The sequence below is a fragment of the Aspergillus chevalieri genome, chromosome 4, assembly GCF_016861735.1.
Source record: "Aspergillus chevalieri M1 DNA, chromosome 4, nearly complete sequence".
NCBI classification, from domain to species: Eukaryota; Fungi; Ascomycota; class Eurotiomycetes; order Eurotiales; family Aspergillaceae; genus Aspergillus; species Aspergillus chevalieri.
In genome coordinates this window covers 2,556,175-2,571,573 of record NC_057365.1, presented here as the reverse complement: position 1 = coordinate 2,571,573, position 15,399 = coordinate 2,556,175, and the positions used below count along the sequence as shown (strand labels likewise).

The following is a 15,399-nucleotide window of genomic DNA, read 5'->3' as shown; positions in this document are numbered from 1 at the left end:
ATTAGCGTTGAACTGGGTTGTTCGCAATGCTGGTTTGCAATGTTTTGTTTACGGCTCGTAGCTAATCTGATTCAAAGCCAGCGTGATTGAATTTTTCGGGGACAAATTTTCACGCTCTCATCGATTTTGATGAGCATAGCAAAAATTAATCATTGCAGGCCATTCAGCCGGCGAAGACATGATTGGCACAATTTCATCCAGACATTACAGCCATCAGAGCCAATAGTGGCATTTGTTGCGGGCAATGTCCATTTCACGGCTTCAGGCTACAGTCAATGAAAACCCACCAGTTTTCAAACTGAAAGAAACCAGAGCAACATTCCAATTAAGAATAACCACAAGCTCTTTCAATAAAGCGGGCTAAAGTGATATCAACTATACTAGATGTATTGACAATAATGGGGGAAGAATGGAGAACCTAAAGAGAACCGAAAGAGAATTGAGAGGCCATTGGGGCTGTGGTTTGATTGCCTGTGTGATCGCTCTCGGATCCCAATATACCTGGGATAGTAGTCAAAAGTAACACAGAACATCAGCGACTACCAGGACCTATGGTACTCACAATAGATAAGTGACTATTTACAGAAAAAGGGCATAGTTCTATCGGGATCTAGTATATGGCTACGGTGTAGGACACATCAACCAGAGAAGACCAACATAATGACCAACTCCATAGCAAACATGAATCGTATATTCTAGCTCTTAATATGTCAATGCACCACCTGATAATCGAAAATGCAACATATCCCACCTACTCATCACCCACCAAAAAAGCCTCAAAGCTCTCCTGCCATGGCCTCACATCCGTCCCCAGCCCCCTTCCAATAAGCACTATCTTACAACACGCAGGTTTCTCAGGGTCAGATTGCGGCGGCTGCTCCGAGTCTCTAATTTCGAAGATCTCGCGGACGGCCTGGATGATCTTTGTTGACTTCTCATCGTCACTCAGTGCCAGGATACCCTTTAAACGGTGAATTTCGAAATCGGTAGGTTGAGACTGAGATGGTTTGGAAGCAGCAGGAAGGGGGAGCCTAGAGTCCCAAAGGAGAGACTGCAGCCAGGAATCTACGCGGGGGACTTTGTGGCTGGGGATGGGAGGTGTTGTAATCGAGACAGTTGAGATGGCCTGCATCCGTCAGTATTCTGCATCAAAGGAGTTCTGTTGAAAGAAATGGAATACCGGATCGATATGGCTATGGCCCTTCTCACCAAAATCCAAGTTAGCAAGATGATCGTATGCATGCAAATCCAGCACAACACCCTCAATCTGCGGCGTCTTGCTATGGTCCGTAACATGGATCTTGGCGACGCTGTTAATTGCTGAGATGCGATCACGGACGGCCTCTAATTCCTCGGGCGTCACTAAATCTGCCTTGTTGAGGATAATCACGTCCGCGTGCGAGATTTGCATATGAGCCATGGATAGCACCGGGCCGGTGTGTTCATGCCCATGTCTGCTGTCATCGCCACCATGCCCTGAAGAAGCGGTCTCTTCAGGTGCCGGCTGGTCAAGAAGACGATGGATATTCTTGGCGTCAACAAGGGTGACGATGCCGTCGAGGTAGATAGAGCTGCCTAGGTTATCATCGACCCAGAAGACGGGGGCGATGTTGCCCGGGTCTGCTAAGCCGGTGGTCTCAAGGAGAATATAGTCGAAGGTGCCGCGGCGTTCCATTAGGGATTCGATGGCCATGACGCCGGAATCTCTGTTTCTGTTAAACGATTTCTGAAAAGAGGCTGGGGTGCGTATGGGGGACGTACTTGACAGAACAGCAGATGCAGCCGTTTCCGACGTCCATCCATTCGGTGACTTCTTTTCCGTCTTCGTTGACGGTGAGAGGCTTTTCGATGTCGGAGGCTTTGGTTTATATAGTCACTTGTCTGTATAGATTTTATGATATCGATCCAACTTGGGTACTCACAATCTCCAAATTCTACAAATAAGCCTTAGTATAAATGTACTAGATTTAGATTCCGGAAAACAAACCATTCATGATCACAGCTATCTTCTTTCCATGTTTCTCCGTGAGAATATAATTCAACAGCGTTGTCTTTCCCGCACCCAGGTACCCTGTATCCATGAGTTAGTCTATTCCCTTCGCTTTAGTCCAAGCATCAGGTGCTTGTATACCAGTCACCAGCGTAATCGGCACTCGATTCTGCGCCGGAGTGTCTGTTGTCGTGGTTGGCGTGGACGACATCGGATTGTCCGAAACATCAACCAGCGCGGGGGGCGCATCATCGTCTTCTATATCTGCCATGGTTCTCTTTTCTTCCAAGCAAAATGACCTAGATGGTACAGATCGGAGATGTCAGCGGAGACGATTGAATGACGTTGCCCAGAGCGGATGCATTAGGGCATAGGGCTTCTGCGGTCACTGGGTTTGGTTTGTTTGATACAGTTTTCCATATCGGGTTATCTTCAGCTTCAATCCCGCCCGTTACTCGTTCGTCGCTTCCCCCCCCCCTCCTCCCTATTCCCTTTCCTCTCATTTGATTCTACAATCTATATCGACAATGGCAACTGCGGGAGTCCAATCGTCAAACTCCCCTCGCTTACCTAGTCCCCCGCCGCTCACAGAGGTCCAGATCGGGTCTCCATCAGTCGGCAACGAGTGCTCCGACCAGGATGCAGAGCAATCACTAAATTACACCCCGGACAACCATGACGATGAAGCTAGTGCGACGCGAAGAGTTCGACCCGGGAGTAAAGCAATTGATATGGCTGCTAGTCCGCCATTGATCCCTCTCGCGCAGGTTAGTTGATTCTGACGGCAAACAAAGAGTTGGATTCGGCAATTGCGTGCTAACAGGAGAGAGGAACAGCTTGACTCCCCATTCCAACTCCAAGAACACCTGAAAGCTCTGCACAACCACTATACACGGCCCGAAGGCTCCGAAACAGTCTTTCCGATCCACCGCGACATCGCGATTCAGCTTGCGGAACCCCCCGAAGGTGTCGACCGGGCGCTTTGGCTCTATGAGCTCTGCCGCTTCCTCACCATGAAAGTAAACAATCTTATCGTTGCCTTCTTCGCCGAGAACCCTCCCTGTTCCGTTCAAACATGCCCCGAAATGCAAGCCTCGGAATGGCAGTACCTATGCGCCGTCCACGATCCCCCGAAGACCTGCTGCGCTATCGATTACTGCTGTCACACGCTCGATTGGGCCACGAACATCCTTACTTCACCCAAACACTTCCCCAGCCGGCTGACGCTGGGTTCCGAAGCGAGTGGCGGTCCGCAGGCGAGCATGAGACATTTGATCAATATCTTCCGTCGGGTGTATCGAATCTTCGCGCATGCTTGGTATAAGCACCGGGAAGTGTTTTGGCAGGTGGAGGGTAACGAGGGGCTCTATATTTTCTTCAAGACGGTCTGCGATGTGTATCACCTTATGCCGGAGGATAGTTACACGGTTCCCGCAGAGGCAGAGGGTGTCGAGCCGCCTGCGGAGACCCCTGCGGAGAAGCCCGCGGAGGGATTACGAGTTACGATATTGCGGAAGGAGGATGAGGGAGCTAAGGACGGTGACGCTGGCGCTACTGCACGACGTCATAAGCATTCTCCGTCTACGGGTTCGCGCGTCGCTACTATCGCTGAGAGCGCCGAGGATAATGAGGATTCTAAAGCCGGATTGTTGGTGGTGAAGGAGGACGCTGTCCCAGAAGATGAAACTGAAGAAGGCGAGGAGACTACTATTGCGCTCGAGGCACCTCTAGGAGTGACGGAGCAGCCGAACGGCGATAATATCGTTATTCAGGAGCAGGAGGTCAATGAGGAGCCTAAACCCGAGGAACCCAGGCTTGAAGAACCAGAGAGGACTCAGCCGGAAGAGGAGTCGCATCCACAGTCGACAGAAGAGCAAGCGGAACCCAGCCAACCTGGGAAGCCGCAGACAGAGCCTGAAACGAGCAAACCGGAAGAAGAGGGCGAACCCGCCCCGGCCACAGAGGAATCGTCCTCAGAGCCAGCGCCAGAGCCCACTCCGGAGGCCGCGCCGGAGCCAGCAGCAGAGCCGGAGTCCAAGCCGGAGACAAAACAAGAGACGAAGACAGAGGAAAAGAAAGAGCAACCAGCAGAACAAGACGAGGAAACCAAGTCCGAGACGGAGCCGGAACCGGAACCTGCTAAGGAGACTTAACGACTTTGTCCTTGCTGTCTGCGATGATTCTCATGGGAGCGCGTCCCATTCTCTGTTTGTTTCTATATGACATGGATTACGGTTATAACTTGCATGTTTCTGACGATTTCACTGTATGATAGCTTTATTTTTTGTGGATATAGGCACTGTAATATTGGATATGACATTAATACTTTTTGAAATCGAACAATGATACCCGTATGCCTCAATTGGTCTGTATGGTGTGCTGTATTGGGTAATATCTCAGATCGTCCGTCTCCGAGCAACAACACCGAACAACACTCAACACAGCTTCACGAACCAATTCCTCTCAACACCTAAACTCCGAAATACCTTTGTTTACCAATTAGAAATCTCAAATCCAATCCGAGAAGTCAGCAAATACATGACCGCACAAGCAACAATGCCACCCGCCCTCAAAGGCATCCTCCCTGTCCATTTCGGCCCCTTCATCGTAACCACCCAGGTATTCCTTCGCCGGTCACCCTCATAACCATCACGCTCAATCCCAATGCTAATCTAAAGAAATAAAAGGTATTCCACCTCACCCCCTCCTCCTTCGCCCTCGTAAACCTCAAACCCATCCTCCCGGGCCACGTCCTAGTCTCCCCGCGCCGCATAGTCCCCCGCGTCTCCGACCTGACCCCCTCCGAAACAACCGACCTCTTCCTCACAGTCCGCCGCGTAGGCCGGATGATCGAGCGCGTGTATGGTGCGAGTAGTCTGAATATCGCGATTCAGGATGGGGTGGATGCCGGGCAGAGCGTGCCGCATGTGCATGCGCATATTATTCCGAGACAGAGGAGGGATTTGGATCATCTGGGGGGTACGGATGCGATTTATGAGATGTTGGATGGGGAGGAGGGTGATGTGGGGAGGATTCAGAGGGAGGCTGTTGCTGCTGCGCAGTTCAGGTCTGGGGATGGGTCGGGGTCAGTTACTGAGGAGGTGAAGCAGTTGGCGCAGGAGGATGATGGTGGTGGGAGACGGACGAATTTTCCAGCTGTTGATAATGATGCCAGGAAGCCGAGGGGTATGGAGGAGATGGAGGCAGAGGCTACCATGTTGGCAAGGGAGATGGAGAAGGAGCCGCTGGATTGAATACTTATGTATAGACGAAGTAGAGTATGCTTGTATGCTAATGATCCCATGTTCAATTGCAGGCCAACTAGTATATACTATCAATGCAAGAACCCCAATGATGCTAACTAACCCGTGGTACCGTCCACAACTCATCGATAAACGATGGTATCAACAACCAAAACCCAAACCCCAACGCCCAAGACAATAGTATGAGAAAAAGAAATGCATCAAGTCATCCGTGGAATAATACCACCCTTCATGCACTCGTACCATTCGCACCGGTCTTGTTCTTCCAAAACGTCTCCCGTTCCTTGAGTACCGTCGCCGCCCATTCCTGCGTCTCGGGCAACTGAATGCGCGAAGCGACATGGCAAAACTCAGTCAGGTCGATGTCATGAGCCCGCTCGTACTCCACCATTTGCAGAAGAAGCTCCATCTTGTCGACATCGTGAACAAACTGCGCCTCCAGCGTTTGGTTCTCCTCGTACTCGTTAAACACCTGCAAGATACCTTCCCCGGTCAACATTCCCCCCGGTACACCGCCCAGCAAACTCTTCGAAATGTATTCCATCACATCCGCTTCACGTCGAGCCTTCTCCGATTTGGTTACTTTGTCCTTCGGTGTAATGTCACCTACGAGCGATTCGGCCATGTCGTGAACCAGCGCCATCTTCATGCAGTGGGGCAGGTTGATGCGGGATGCGAGAGACGGCGGAGCGAGCATCGTCATGATTGACATGCGGTACATGTGGTCGGAGATGGATTCGCCCTTGTCGATTCCAAAACGGCGCCAGCCTTCACGCTTGGTGGTCTTGAGGCGTTCGAGAAGGTGGAAGAAGGGGACCGGTGAGGGGGAGTTCTCTTCGGGCGGGTGGGGGAGGGACGCCAGGACTGGGTTGTCAACACTTATGATCCCACAACACAGTAGATTTCATAGTAAGCCAGGTAGGGCTCTTACCTGACTTGGTGGTCCAGACAGGGTCGGGTGATGCTTCAGAGCCCATGATGACGGCGGTAGTGAGATACTAGAACGAACGTAGAAGATGGCTATAGATTATACAGTAATGCAACGATGGATATTGGCAGTATTAATATAGCCAAAAGACCGTATAAGCAAGCAAGGCAATGAAAGAAATGAAAGATGCTGCAATGTAAGAAAGCGAAAGAGAGAAAGAGAGAAGGAGAAAAAGGGAAAGAGAGGACAATAAGCAAACAAACAGTGCAAACACATACTCCGCCATTTCTATACGGAGCTCAGCAACAACCTCGTCTCTATCACTCACATCTCTCTAATTACTCTCTTTGCAAGATGTATTCGTCAAAACCCTCCAGACCAAAACCTCTGTCATGGTCGACTCCCTCTCATCTCTCCGTCTTCGTCCGAAATCTCCAATTGCTGAACCTCCATCACCACCAAGACTGGCCGGGCATCACCGTTCGTGCCCTATCACCCTCATCGCAGAACCAACGCCAGCGCATGAAAGCTGTGGAATGGGCATTGTATCATCTCTGCGCCATCTGGGATCCGGAAGTAACACAGGATGTATGTCCATATCAACCAATACGAGAGAATAAGACTTATCGGCTACAAGTACAAACGAGCCAGCTGACCGGACGATGTGAAACCCCAGAAACTACGCCCGTTTTTCCCTCCGTTAGAAGCGCTACAGTCGGTGAACCTCCGCGCCGCTTTGTTTCGGGTGCTGTCAGATCTAAAGAAGAATGGCGACCTGGGAAAGGAAACGATACTACGCAAGTCGATGTTGGACGACTGCAAGGGGGAGAAGTTCGATGAGTTGCTGGCAGTCTTCTCTACAGCGGTTCTGCGTAGGATCTTGACCGCCTCGATTGACGGGAGACAGCTGAACCCGGCTCTGAGGTTGTCGCTGGCGAACGGTATCTCCCCTGAGGAGTATCAACTCGCGCTGCCTCTTCTCCTGGCGCATCGGGCCTCACTTGGGTCAATGGAGGAGCGTCGCGCTCGCGTTCTGAATACGTACGACAAGTTTTCGCAATTACTGGATAACAAAAAGGTTCAGCTGGAACAACGGTCTCAGGAGAATCCGCAATCAGTTCCCGAACAACCAACGGATGTTGGACGTTTCGCGGAGCAGGTGCAGACAAATTGGCTGGGCAGCGAAGAATGGGCGAACAGTCTGCTTCATGGTGGATCGCAAAGCAGCAGTGATGCCTTCTTGGAACTACCATTTGCGAAAGCCTGGGCAAAGGCTAAGGAGTCGACCGTGGAAGATCTCAAGGCAGGCGCCTCTCGCGATCTATTACTCGACCTTGAATCACGGGTGTCGCGCCAACGGGATCGACTGAGCAGATGGCGTGAATATAGCGGCACTGCGACCAAGGGAGATGCATCGGTCAATATGGATCCATCACCCTCAACTAATGTTGCAAGGGACGGTTCAGTGGCTTTCAGGGACCACCAAGCGCTCACTGTTGCAAGCATTGCCAAGGCAATTCGAGAGCCTGAGAACCGTGCTACACCTACTCAACAAGATCAATCCCTTCTACATTCTATGAATGAAGCTCTTGCGCGCATTGACAACAAGCCGCGCTCATCTCCCAAGGAAACAAAACCCGTGTCTCCTGCGTCAGCAGAACCCGCCACGAGCACTCTCCCATCGTACGGCCCCAGTCCACAGGAAGCTACAACAACCACGGAACCCGAACCCCAACCCATTCCACCCCAAGACGATAACGATCAAATAGATCCAGAGCCTTCCATGGACTACACGTCCCCAAGCATAACCCTTACAGAAGACCCAGACACCGAACCCAGACTCTTTGCCCTAGCCGAACGAACCCGCAAATCCATGTCACTTGTCGGCCCACGCCCCAGCCTCCCACCGCCGGAAGATAAATCTTCGCGCCGCCAAAACCGAATGTCCTTCCCTGTGAACCAATTCCAAACTCCGCCGAAGCCAGCACCTCCTAGGGCGCAGACTCCGCAGGATCAGCTTTTCGAAGAGAGTGCAGATTATGCGAGTGTGTTTAAGTCGCGGCCGCGGATTGCGCAGAGCCCTGTTACTTCACCGGTTGTGCATGTTAATCCGTTGGGGGAGTTTGATTTGGATGCGGGTGTGGATATAGAGGTTGATGTTGATGTTGATGTTGATGTTGATGTTGATGGGGAGTTGGATGTGGATATGGACGTGGATGAGATGCGTTGGTTTGGTTCACCTTCGATTCGACGGAGATGATAGGGTATAGAGGGTATTATTGTATTAAAGTAAATGGATAACTATTGTACAGCGTCATCATAATCATGAGCAAACGTAATATACATGACCTGTTGTCCTGCACAACAAGGACAATTAGCCTTTCCTGCTTCTCGCTTGTCTGCGCGTCCGCTGCTGATATTCCTTTTCGAAATCGGGAACCTCGTCAGGTGGAGGTGAAAGCTCCTCGACGAAACTGGAGTTGGCCTTTGCATTTCCAGTACCATCATCGCCATCATCCTCTCCTTCGTCATCACTGTCCCTAATCTCAATTGCATGAGATCCAGACCGTGGACGGCTTTCTTGTTCCTGGCGCTCAACCACCAATCCCCCATCATCACCATCATCCTCGCCCGGAAGAAGGAATCCACCTCCTCGATCCGCCGGGTCTTCTTCTTCCTCTTCTTCCCCTTCCTCCTCATGTAGCATCTCTTTCTGGCGCCCACGATTCCCAGGTCTACTCTGCTTCGCAAACGGATTGATCTCATCAGCCTCATGATCTCTCTCCATAGCACCCCCGTACTCCTCCCTAACGCGTTCCGCAATCCTCAACCCAAACAAGAACTTCCTCCATGTCTGCAAAATGCGTTTCTCGGCCTTGAGCTGCTCCCTCTTCCGCTTTTCTGCTTCCTCAGTCATCCACGCATCCGTGACAAGGCCCTCGTTCTCCTCTGCAACGACGACGCCCTCGATAACAGGGACCGCCATTTTAGATCCAAATTCAAACCCCGTTACTGCCTCTGCATAGTCGACGCCTAATTTCTTGCAGATGCGCACTGTTCCGGACCAGGGGATATGCACGGCACCGCGGGGTACCATGGAAGGAACGAAGCAGTCGATGTTTCCATAGTCGTTTTTGGGGATGATCCCGTTCTCGATGGGCGGCGGGATGATATACTCTGTTTGGTATTTAGCATAAAGTCCTTGTTTTGGCTTTTCACCCGTTTCACGCTCTAGCTCATCGACTTCGCGTTTGCGGAGGAGAGTTACGGCGCGGATGGGCACGCGTTTCAATGGTGCTTCGCCGACTTTGACCTGCCGGCCTTCTTTGTGCCAGCTCTCCGCGGAGAGACATTTCACTACGTCTGTACGGCGGTAGACGTCTTCGTTCTTGGCTTTTGCGCCTTTCCCCGTCGTGAAAGTGCGGACGGGTTTGGAGCCGGGGCGGAGGGCTTCTTCGCGGCGGAGGAAACGTTCTAGGACGAATTCTGTGGAGGCGCGGAGGCTTTGGAGCGTGTCGCCTTCTTTGGCGGGTTTCTTTTCTGGTTGGTTGGGTGTGAGGTCTTGAGTATCTTCGATGTCGTCCACTGGTGTTCTCTGGCTATGAGGCCGTTGGTAGATTCGGAATATCACCCGGAACCAGTCGTATTCGAAGAATTTGCCTTTTTTGCCGGGAACGGGGATCTTTTCGGCTGGCATTCGATAGCCTTTTGTTTTTCCTGGCCATGTGCGGCGACGCAAGTACCGTGTTGTAACGTCCTTGGCTGATTTATCTGGCGAGTATGCTATCACATAGCATATAACTTGCTTGGCTTTTTCTGCTTTTGCCCCGCGGGGCTCGAAAGCTGCTTGTAGCTCTGGTGTTGTCGCCACGGGGTTCTTGAGGACTAGAGGGTCGACAGGGATGATCTGGTGGGTGACCGGAGAGGCCACCTCCGTCCAGTAGATGGGAAATGGCAGATCACGGTCATAACGGAGGCTATTGTTGCGGCGAGGCGGGACATTCTTGTCTGGAGAGTCACTGTCACTCCCTTCATCCTCGTCCAACTCGGCTCCTGTCTCCGTTGCTTCTGCAGTGCCAGGTTCCAACTCCGTTTTGGACTTTGAGGTGTGGGTCTCTGCCTTGGTCCATCCAAATCCTAACGGTTGTAGACTAGCTACTAACCTAGCCTCAATGTTCAATGCGCGAAGAAGCGCCGTGAAGAGTTGTGCGCCTGTATCCCTAGAGCCCTCCATGCGCTCTGCTGCCGACCGGAACTCATCCACACTGGAAAACCGTTCTCCATGTCGTTCGGGGTCATGATCATCATTGTTGAAGGAGCGTATTTCAACATCCACCTGAGACATATGCTGGTATCCATGCTTGCGCAAACCCGGATTAGTAATCTTGAACTGTTTCCTCCAGTATGCAGCGAGGATCTTGAGCAGGGATATCATAGGATCGCCCAGACTCATATCTGGCTGTCCAGGTTCAAGTCGCGACGAGCCTTCCCCCCAGTCCCGTTCTGGATTCCGGGTTTGTTTCCCTTTTCCTTTCTTCTTTTTGGTGGGTTTCTCCTGGGGCTGTGATTCTGGGGGATCGAGCGCTGATGCGACTCGCCACTTCTTGATCTCCTTGTGAATTCCCTGGGGTAACCTGCGCCGGAGGATTTCTTGGACCTCGGAGTCATTAGCCCAGGCATTTCGGACTGCATTGTGGGCGAGTAGCAGTTGCACATGTAGACAATGAGTCCGGATACGGATCTGGCGCTCGATCTTGGACGGGCCCCTTTTGCCATCGAGGAGGTCAGCCACATGCACTTCGTTCTTGTCGAGGGTCAATTCGAGATCCTGCGATTCGACGGCAGACGGTAGAATAGCGGTGGTGGGTGCAGGCTGGTTCGTAGTATCTATGGCGTCTTCCCAGTCCATAGCATCATAGTCATCGTCGTCGCTCTCTTCGTCCTCGTCCTCTGATCCCTGGCTTTTTCCCTTGCGCTTCTCGGTCGCATCATTATTCCCAGGTGTTTCCTCATTATCAGAGTCAGGCGCATCGCTCAATGGCAAGTCGTCTTCGGAATCCTCCACAACCGGGGCTTTGACGGCAGGGATCGCATGGTGGCGTTTGGCACTGGGGGGATCCTCGGAGGAGACGCGCTTGCGGGGGACGAACGGTGGCATGCAGAGGAGGTCAGTCAGAGTTCAATAATACGGGATTATTAGAATTGGACAAAGAACTCGTGTCTTGAGTTTTATGGCGTGATGAGGTGGTTGAAAGATGAAAGAATGGAAGAGTGATGGTCGGAGAACCGAGGTCGACGATCCCCTCCGGGACTCTACAAGTACGCTGTGGTGACTGCATTAGCATTCCTCTTCACACTCTCAAATCTCACATAACTACTCTGTACATCTGCTATAGAAATCACTATGGAAGCCGTCAAGCGTTTCTTCACCTCTCCCCGGTTCGCTGTGGCCGGAGCCAGCAACGACGCCAACAAGTTTGGCTACAAGCGTGGGGAATAGCCTCATGATTGCCCGATAAGGAAGAGCAACTGACTCGCCGTGTCTTTTCTACTCTAGTGCTTGCCTGGTATCACCAGCATTCGCTCCCCGTCACTCCCCTCAACCCCCGATCTCCCCAGATCAACCTTCCCTCGAAGGACTACGCTACGGTCGCCTCACCGTCCGCCTTGCCATCACCCACGCAGACGTCGCTGTCGGTCGTGACGCCCCCCGCGGTGACTCTGTCGGTGCTGCAGGAAGCGCATTCGGTTGGAATCCCCGCCGTCTGGTTGCAGCCGGGAACATTTGATGATGCGGTGCTGCAGTTTGCAAGGAAGCACTTTGAGGCCGTGATTGCTGGAGAGGGAGGCCGAGGAGGGGAAGGATGGTGTGTTTTGGTGGATGGAGAAGCTGGATTGGATGCTGCTGGAGTGCAATGGGGTGCTCAAAAGCTGTAATTATTCTTTATTGCATAGTGGCAGTGTGAATGAAAGAACAGTGGTACTCTAGTTGGATATAGTCATAGTGCAGTCAAGTTCAGCCTCACCATTTTTCTTCACCTTCTTTTCTCTCAACGTTCATCTTTTTTCATCCTCTTTTCATCCTCACTTCCATCATTCATTTTTTATCATGGAAGAGGATTTTTAGCCATCTAGATCATTGATTCTTCCTCTAGATAATATTACTCTTCATTATGCCCAGCTCTCATGCCTCTTCTCTCTACAGCTCCCCCATCCACCACTCCCCCGTTCCACCAAAGCTTGATCTGGCCGACGCTCATTCACAGCTCTACCAGACGCCCTCTACCACTTCTGCTTCGTCTTCCCTCTTCCAGACTATTTCTACGAGTTCTCGCAAACGATCCCGCACCGGAAGTTCCGATAAACGCCGTTCTTTCTATGACTTCTCCGCCGCTGCCGCCCACGATGGTGACGATCATCTCTATCGCTCGTCCTGGTTAGGTCGGGATGAGAACGTCGCTGGAATGGAATATGATCACTCGGATATTCGTGGAGAGCTACCTCTAGCTCCTCCTATCGATGCCAGCGTCGATCTTTTGTCCAGTCACACCGGAAACGGCCGCAAGCGCAGTCGTCAGGAACAGCAGGAAGGAGCTCAGGACAAGAAGGATATCACTCTATCACCTCCTCCGGCTAGCTGGGGTCAATCTGTGATGAATGTTGTGGGCAAAGTGTGGAGCTTTTGCTGGTCGGGCGCGTTTCGTGGTTTCTATGCTGGAGGTGGTCATGGTTATCACATGTCTGCGGATTCAGCACCCCAGCTTGATTACAGTCACAGAGCTCCTTCTCCCTCGCAGTCGACGTCGACCGAGAAGACTGCTGTTGACGAAACGATGGAGGGGACCTCTGCCTACTACTTCAAAGGCGAATCGACTCCCATCCCCGGCCAGTATCCTGATGACCACGAGATCCACAAAAACTGGGTTGTGGTTCAGACTGACGGTCCCGCCGACTGTTTCTCCTTTGGGGTCGAGGCACCAAATCCCGCGAAACGAGTGCACTGTGTGCGCGATACTGAAGACCTGTCTCCTACGCGTCACAAGTCGACTGGGGTGCCACGCGTGGGTAAGAGGACTTCTCTTGGCGGACCGATCACCCCCACGCGAATCCCCGTTCCATCCTTCAACAGCAGATCCTCCAACAGCAAAAAGCATCGTGATAGTCCCGTGTCAGCTGAGACGCAACGCTTCGTGGCGCAGATGCGGCGTATGGAGCGAGAGGAAGACGCAAGCTTGCGACGGCTGAATCAACAGCTGGAGATGATGATCCAAGAGGGCAAGCAGGCATTGGGAGCCCGAGTTGAGATCGATGATCTAAGCATGGACTATTGATCCCCCCCCCCACCTTTGCTTTTCGACTTATGCCTTTTTGTATCCATCTGCGTCTTTTGATACCCCTCACCTTCGTTTGGAAGACATCTTTTACGTATTATGACAGGTTTGGTTTTTGTTTATTCAGCTGCTAGTTGGCAGTGGTGTTACGAGAAAAGTGTTATGAACTGAGTGCTAGCGTTATGATAACTGACGAGTCTAATGTATCTAAACGATCGTCATTGATGTGACCACGAGAATTCGTCGAGTTCAATCCTACTGGCTTCAATTACATCGCATTTATTCCCAAGATATCCCATATTCGAATTGATCAAAATCTGCGAGAACAACAAAGAACACCAATCCCAATAACCGAAAGTGCACTGCAAATTCCCAATTAGCAGCCATCACAAACCACGTTGAATAACAATGCTCACCCATCAAGGGCACACAACGCCAGCGTTGCAGCCCAAATTTTATCAACACTCTTCTCATACCGCTTCCTATGGCAATCGCCATGCTTATATCCACCACACCCCGGGCGATACTCATCCACCAAGACCGCGATCGTTACGACCCAGATCGTCAAGGTACAAACATTACACGCAACGGCAGACCAGAGTTTGAAAAGGCTTTTTGCTATAAACGACGTGGTTATGACGTAGATAGCCGCGAGTATTGTTGCGACAGCCTATACAATCAACCGAGAGATATAGTGTCAACAAGCGGTATTATGAGATGGAGAGGTGGGTTTTTGGCATACCGTAAACATAGCAAGGGCATATCCGCTGGATGTCTCTGACAGTTTGGCTGCGGAGCAGCCGATAACTGCTAGGGCGATGAGTGATTGTAGGATATGGATAGCGATTGGGAGCATTTTGCGCAGAATGAGTTGGGCTTGAGTGGTGTTGACCAGGCATTCTATTCTATTTATTTATCTATATTTTTCTAGAATACAATCTCATCGTGGAGCTGATGTGGGCACGGGAATAGTGGAGTGGTATATGGTTCCCCATATTCACCCGTCCCTGTCTTGTCAGTCTGGGGCAATCGCAACTATAAAAAATCGAATAACACAAGACATATTAACAACATGGGTCAATAAATTGAGCTATCAGCTCATCTGACTATATTCGAGCATTTTGTACCCAATTCACAGTGCGTAATCACAGCTCCACACAGTTCGTTCTACATTAGGGTTGCTCAGTACCCAAAACAGAAACTCCCGTATCCCGCCCACGTGAGCGGAAGCCGGAATGGCGAATAATTGGCGAAAACATTACACCACCTCTCGCCACGAAGTCTGACTTCTAATTCTACACTACTGAAAAACTAAAGGGAAAATATGAACGGAGACCCATATTTCCATGAGCCGCGAGCTAAGCATGCATGTGAACCGTGTCGGTAAGTGGGATAGCGCTATTCTTGCATGAAGCAGAAGCTCAACTCCAGCAGCAAGAAGAAGACAAAATGTCCGGGTGAGAAACCGGTGTGTTCGTTTTGTCGGAGGTTGAGTCAGAGATGTGTGTATTTGCCGAAAGATAAGGTTGGAACTGTGGCATTCAAGGTAATCTAGCAAATTGCTTGGTTTGGGAGTTGTGCTGACCGATAAGTCTAAAAACGACTCGAAAGAACGGCTGCAACGGCTGGAAATGCAGGTGGAGCGGATGCATGATACTATTCAGTGTGTTTCCCAGTCTGATAAATTGGTTTCGGTGGCAGTATTGACGATAGTAGGGCACTCACTGAGCAGACGAGGCCTGCTACGGCGCGGCCGGAGTCTACGGTAGCCTTGCCTTCTTCCGTAGGCTTTGATGCTCATACTTTGTATGGATAACGAAACCGTTCCCACTAGGGCCCATGCTGATTTGACAGTCCCCATCCTCCTCCAGAAATACTACTCTCCTT

The 15,399-nt window shown here is 51.2% G+C and overlaps 8 protein-coding genes across 8 annotated transcripts; 5 read left to right on the top strand and 3 right to left on the bottom strand.

Moving 5' to 3' along the window:
* Window positions 1-751: 751 nt before the first annotated feature.
* On the bottom strand, window positions 752-2,261 carry ACHE_40928S (CobW family GTP-binding protein; the record flags this gene model as incomplete). The annotated part of the gene is made up of 6 exons (XM_043279181.1): window positions 752-1,126; window positions 1,181-1,706; window positions 1,762-1,858; window positions 1,923-1,934; window positions 1,988-2,071; window positions 2,132-2,261. The coding sequence occupies 6 exons, from the start codon at window positions 2,259-2,261 to the stop codon at window positions 752-754; spliced, it is 1,224 nt and encodes a 407-aa protein (XP_043136886.1).
* A 256-nt stretch (window positions 2,262-2,517) lies between these two features.
* On the top strand, window positions 2,518-4,143 carry ACHE_40927A (Mob1 family protein; the record flags this gene model as incomplete). Its single annotated transcript, XM_043279180.1, has 2 exons — window positions 2,518-2,757; window positions 2,827-4,143. The coding sequence occupies 2 exons, from the start codon at window positions 2,518-2,520 to the stop codon at window positions 4,141-4,143; spliced, it is 1,557 nt and encodes a 518-aa protein (XP_043136885.1).
* Window positions 4,144-4,546: 403 nt separating this feature from the next.
* Window positions 4,547-5,244, top strand: ACHE_40926A (HIT family protein; the record flags this gene model as incomplete). Its single annotated transcript, XM_043279179.1, has 2 exons — window positions 4,547-4,609; window positions 4,678-5,244. The coding sequence occupies 2 exons, from the start codon at window positions 4,547-4,549 to the stop codon at window positions 5,242-5,244; spliced, it is 630 nt and encodes a 209-aa protein (XP_043136884.1).
* Window positions 5,245-5,482: 238 nt separating this feature from the next.
* Window positions 5,483-6,230, bottom strand: ACHE_40925S (HD domain-containing protein; the record flags this gene model as incomplete). Its single annotated transcript, XM_043279178.1, has 2 exons — window positions 5,483-6,117; window positions 6,185-6,230. 2 exons carry the CDS (start codon window positions 6,228-6,230, stop codon window positions 5,483-5,485), a joined length of 681 nt encoding a protein of 226 aa, XP_043136883.1.
* Window positions 6,231-6,535: 305 nt separating this feature from the next.
* On the top strand, window positions 6,536-8,441 carry ACHE_40924A (uncharacterized protein; the record flags this gene model as incomplete). Its single annotated transcript, XM_043279177.1, has 2 exons — window positions 6,536-6,769; window positions 6,858-8,441. 2 exons carry the CDS (start codon window positions 6,536-6,538, stop codon window positions 8,439-8,441), a joined length of 1,818 nt encoding a protein of 605 aa, XP_043136882.1.
* A 114-nt stretch (window positions 8,442-8,555) lies between these two features.
* ACHE_40923S (Rad4 family protein) lies at window positions 8,556-11,339 on the bottom strand (the record flags this gene model as incomplete). Its single annotated transcript, XM_043279176.1, has 1 exon — window positions 8,556-11,339. One exon carries the CDS (start codon window positions 11,337-11,339, stop codon window positions 8,556-8,558), a length of 2,784 nt encoding a protein of 927 aa, XP_043136881.1.
* Window positions 11,340-11,585: 246 nt separating this feature from the next.
* Window positions 11,586-12,118, top strand: ACHE_40922A (CoA-binding protein; the record flags this gene model as incomplete). The annotated part of the gene is made up of 2 exons (XM_043279174.1): window positions 11,586-11,670; window positions 11,739-12,118. 2 exons carry the CDS (start codon window positions 11,586-11,588, stop codon window positions 12,116-12,118), a joined length of 465 nt encoding a protein of 154 aa, XP_043136880.1.
* A 236-nt stretch (window positions 12,119-12,354) lies between these two features.
* Window positions 12,355-13,512, top strand: ACHE_40921A (uncharacterized protein; the record flags this gene model as incomplete). The annotated part of the gene is made up of 1 exon (XM_043279173.1): window positions 12,355-13,512. The coding sequence occupies one exon, from the start codon at window positions 12,355-12,357 to the stop codon at window positions 13,510-13,512; it is 1,158 nt and encodes a 385-aa protein (XP_043136879.1).
* Between the last annotated feature and the right edge of the window lie 1,887 nt (window positions 13,513-15,399).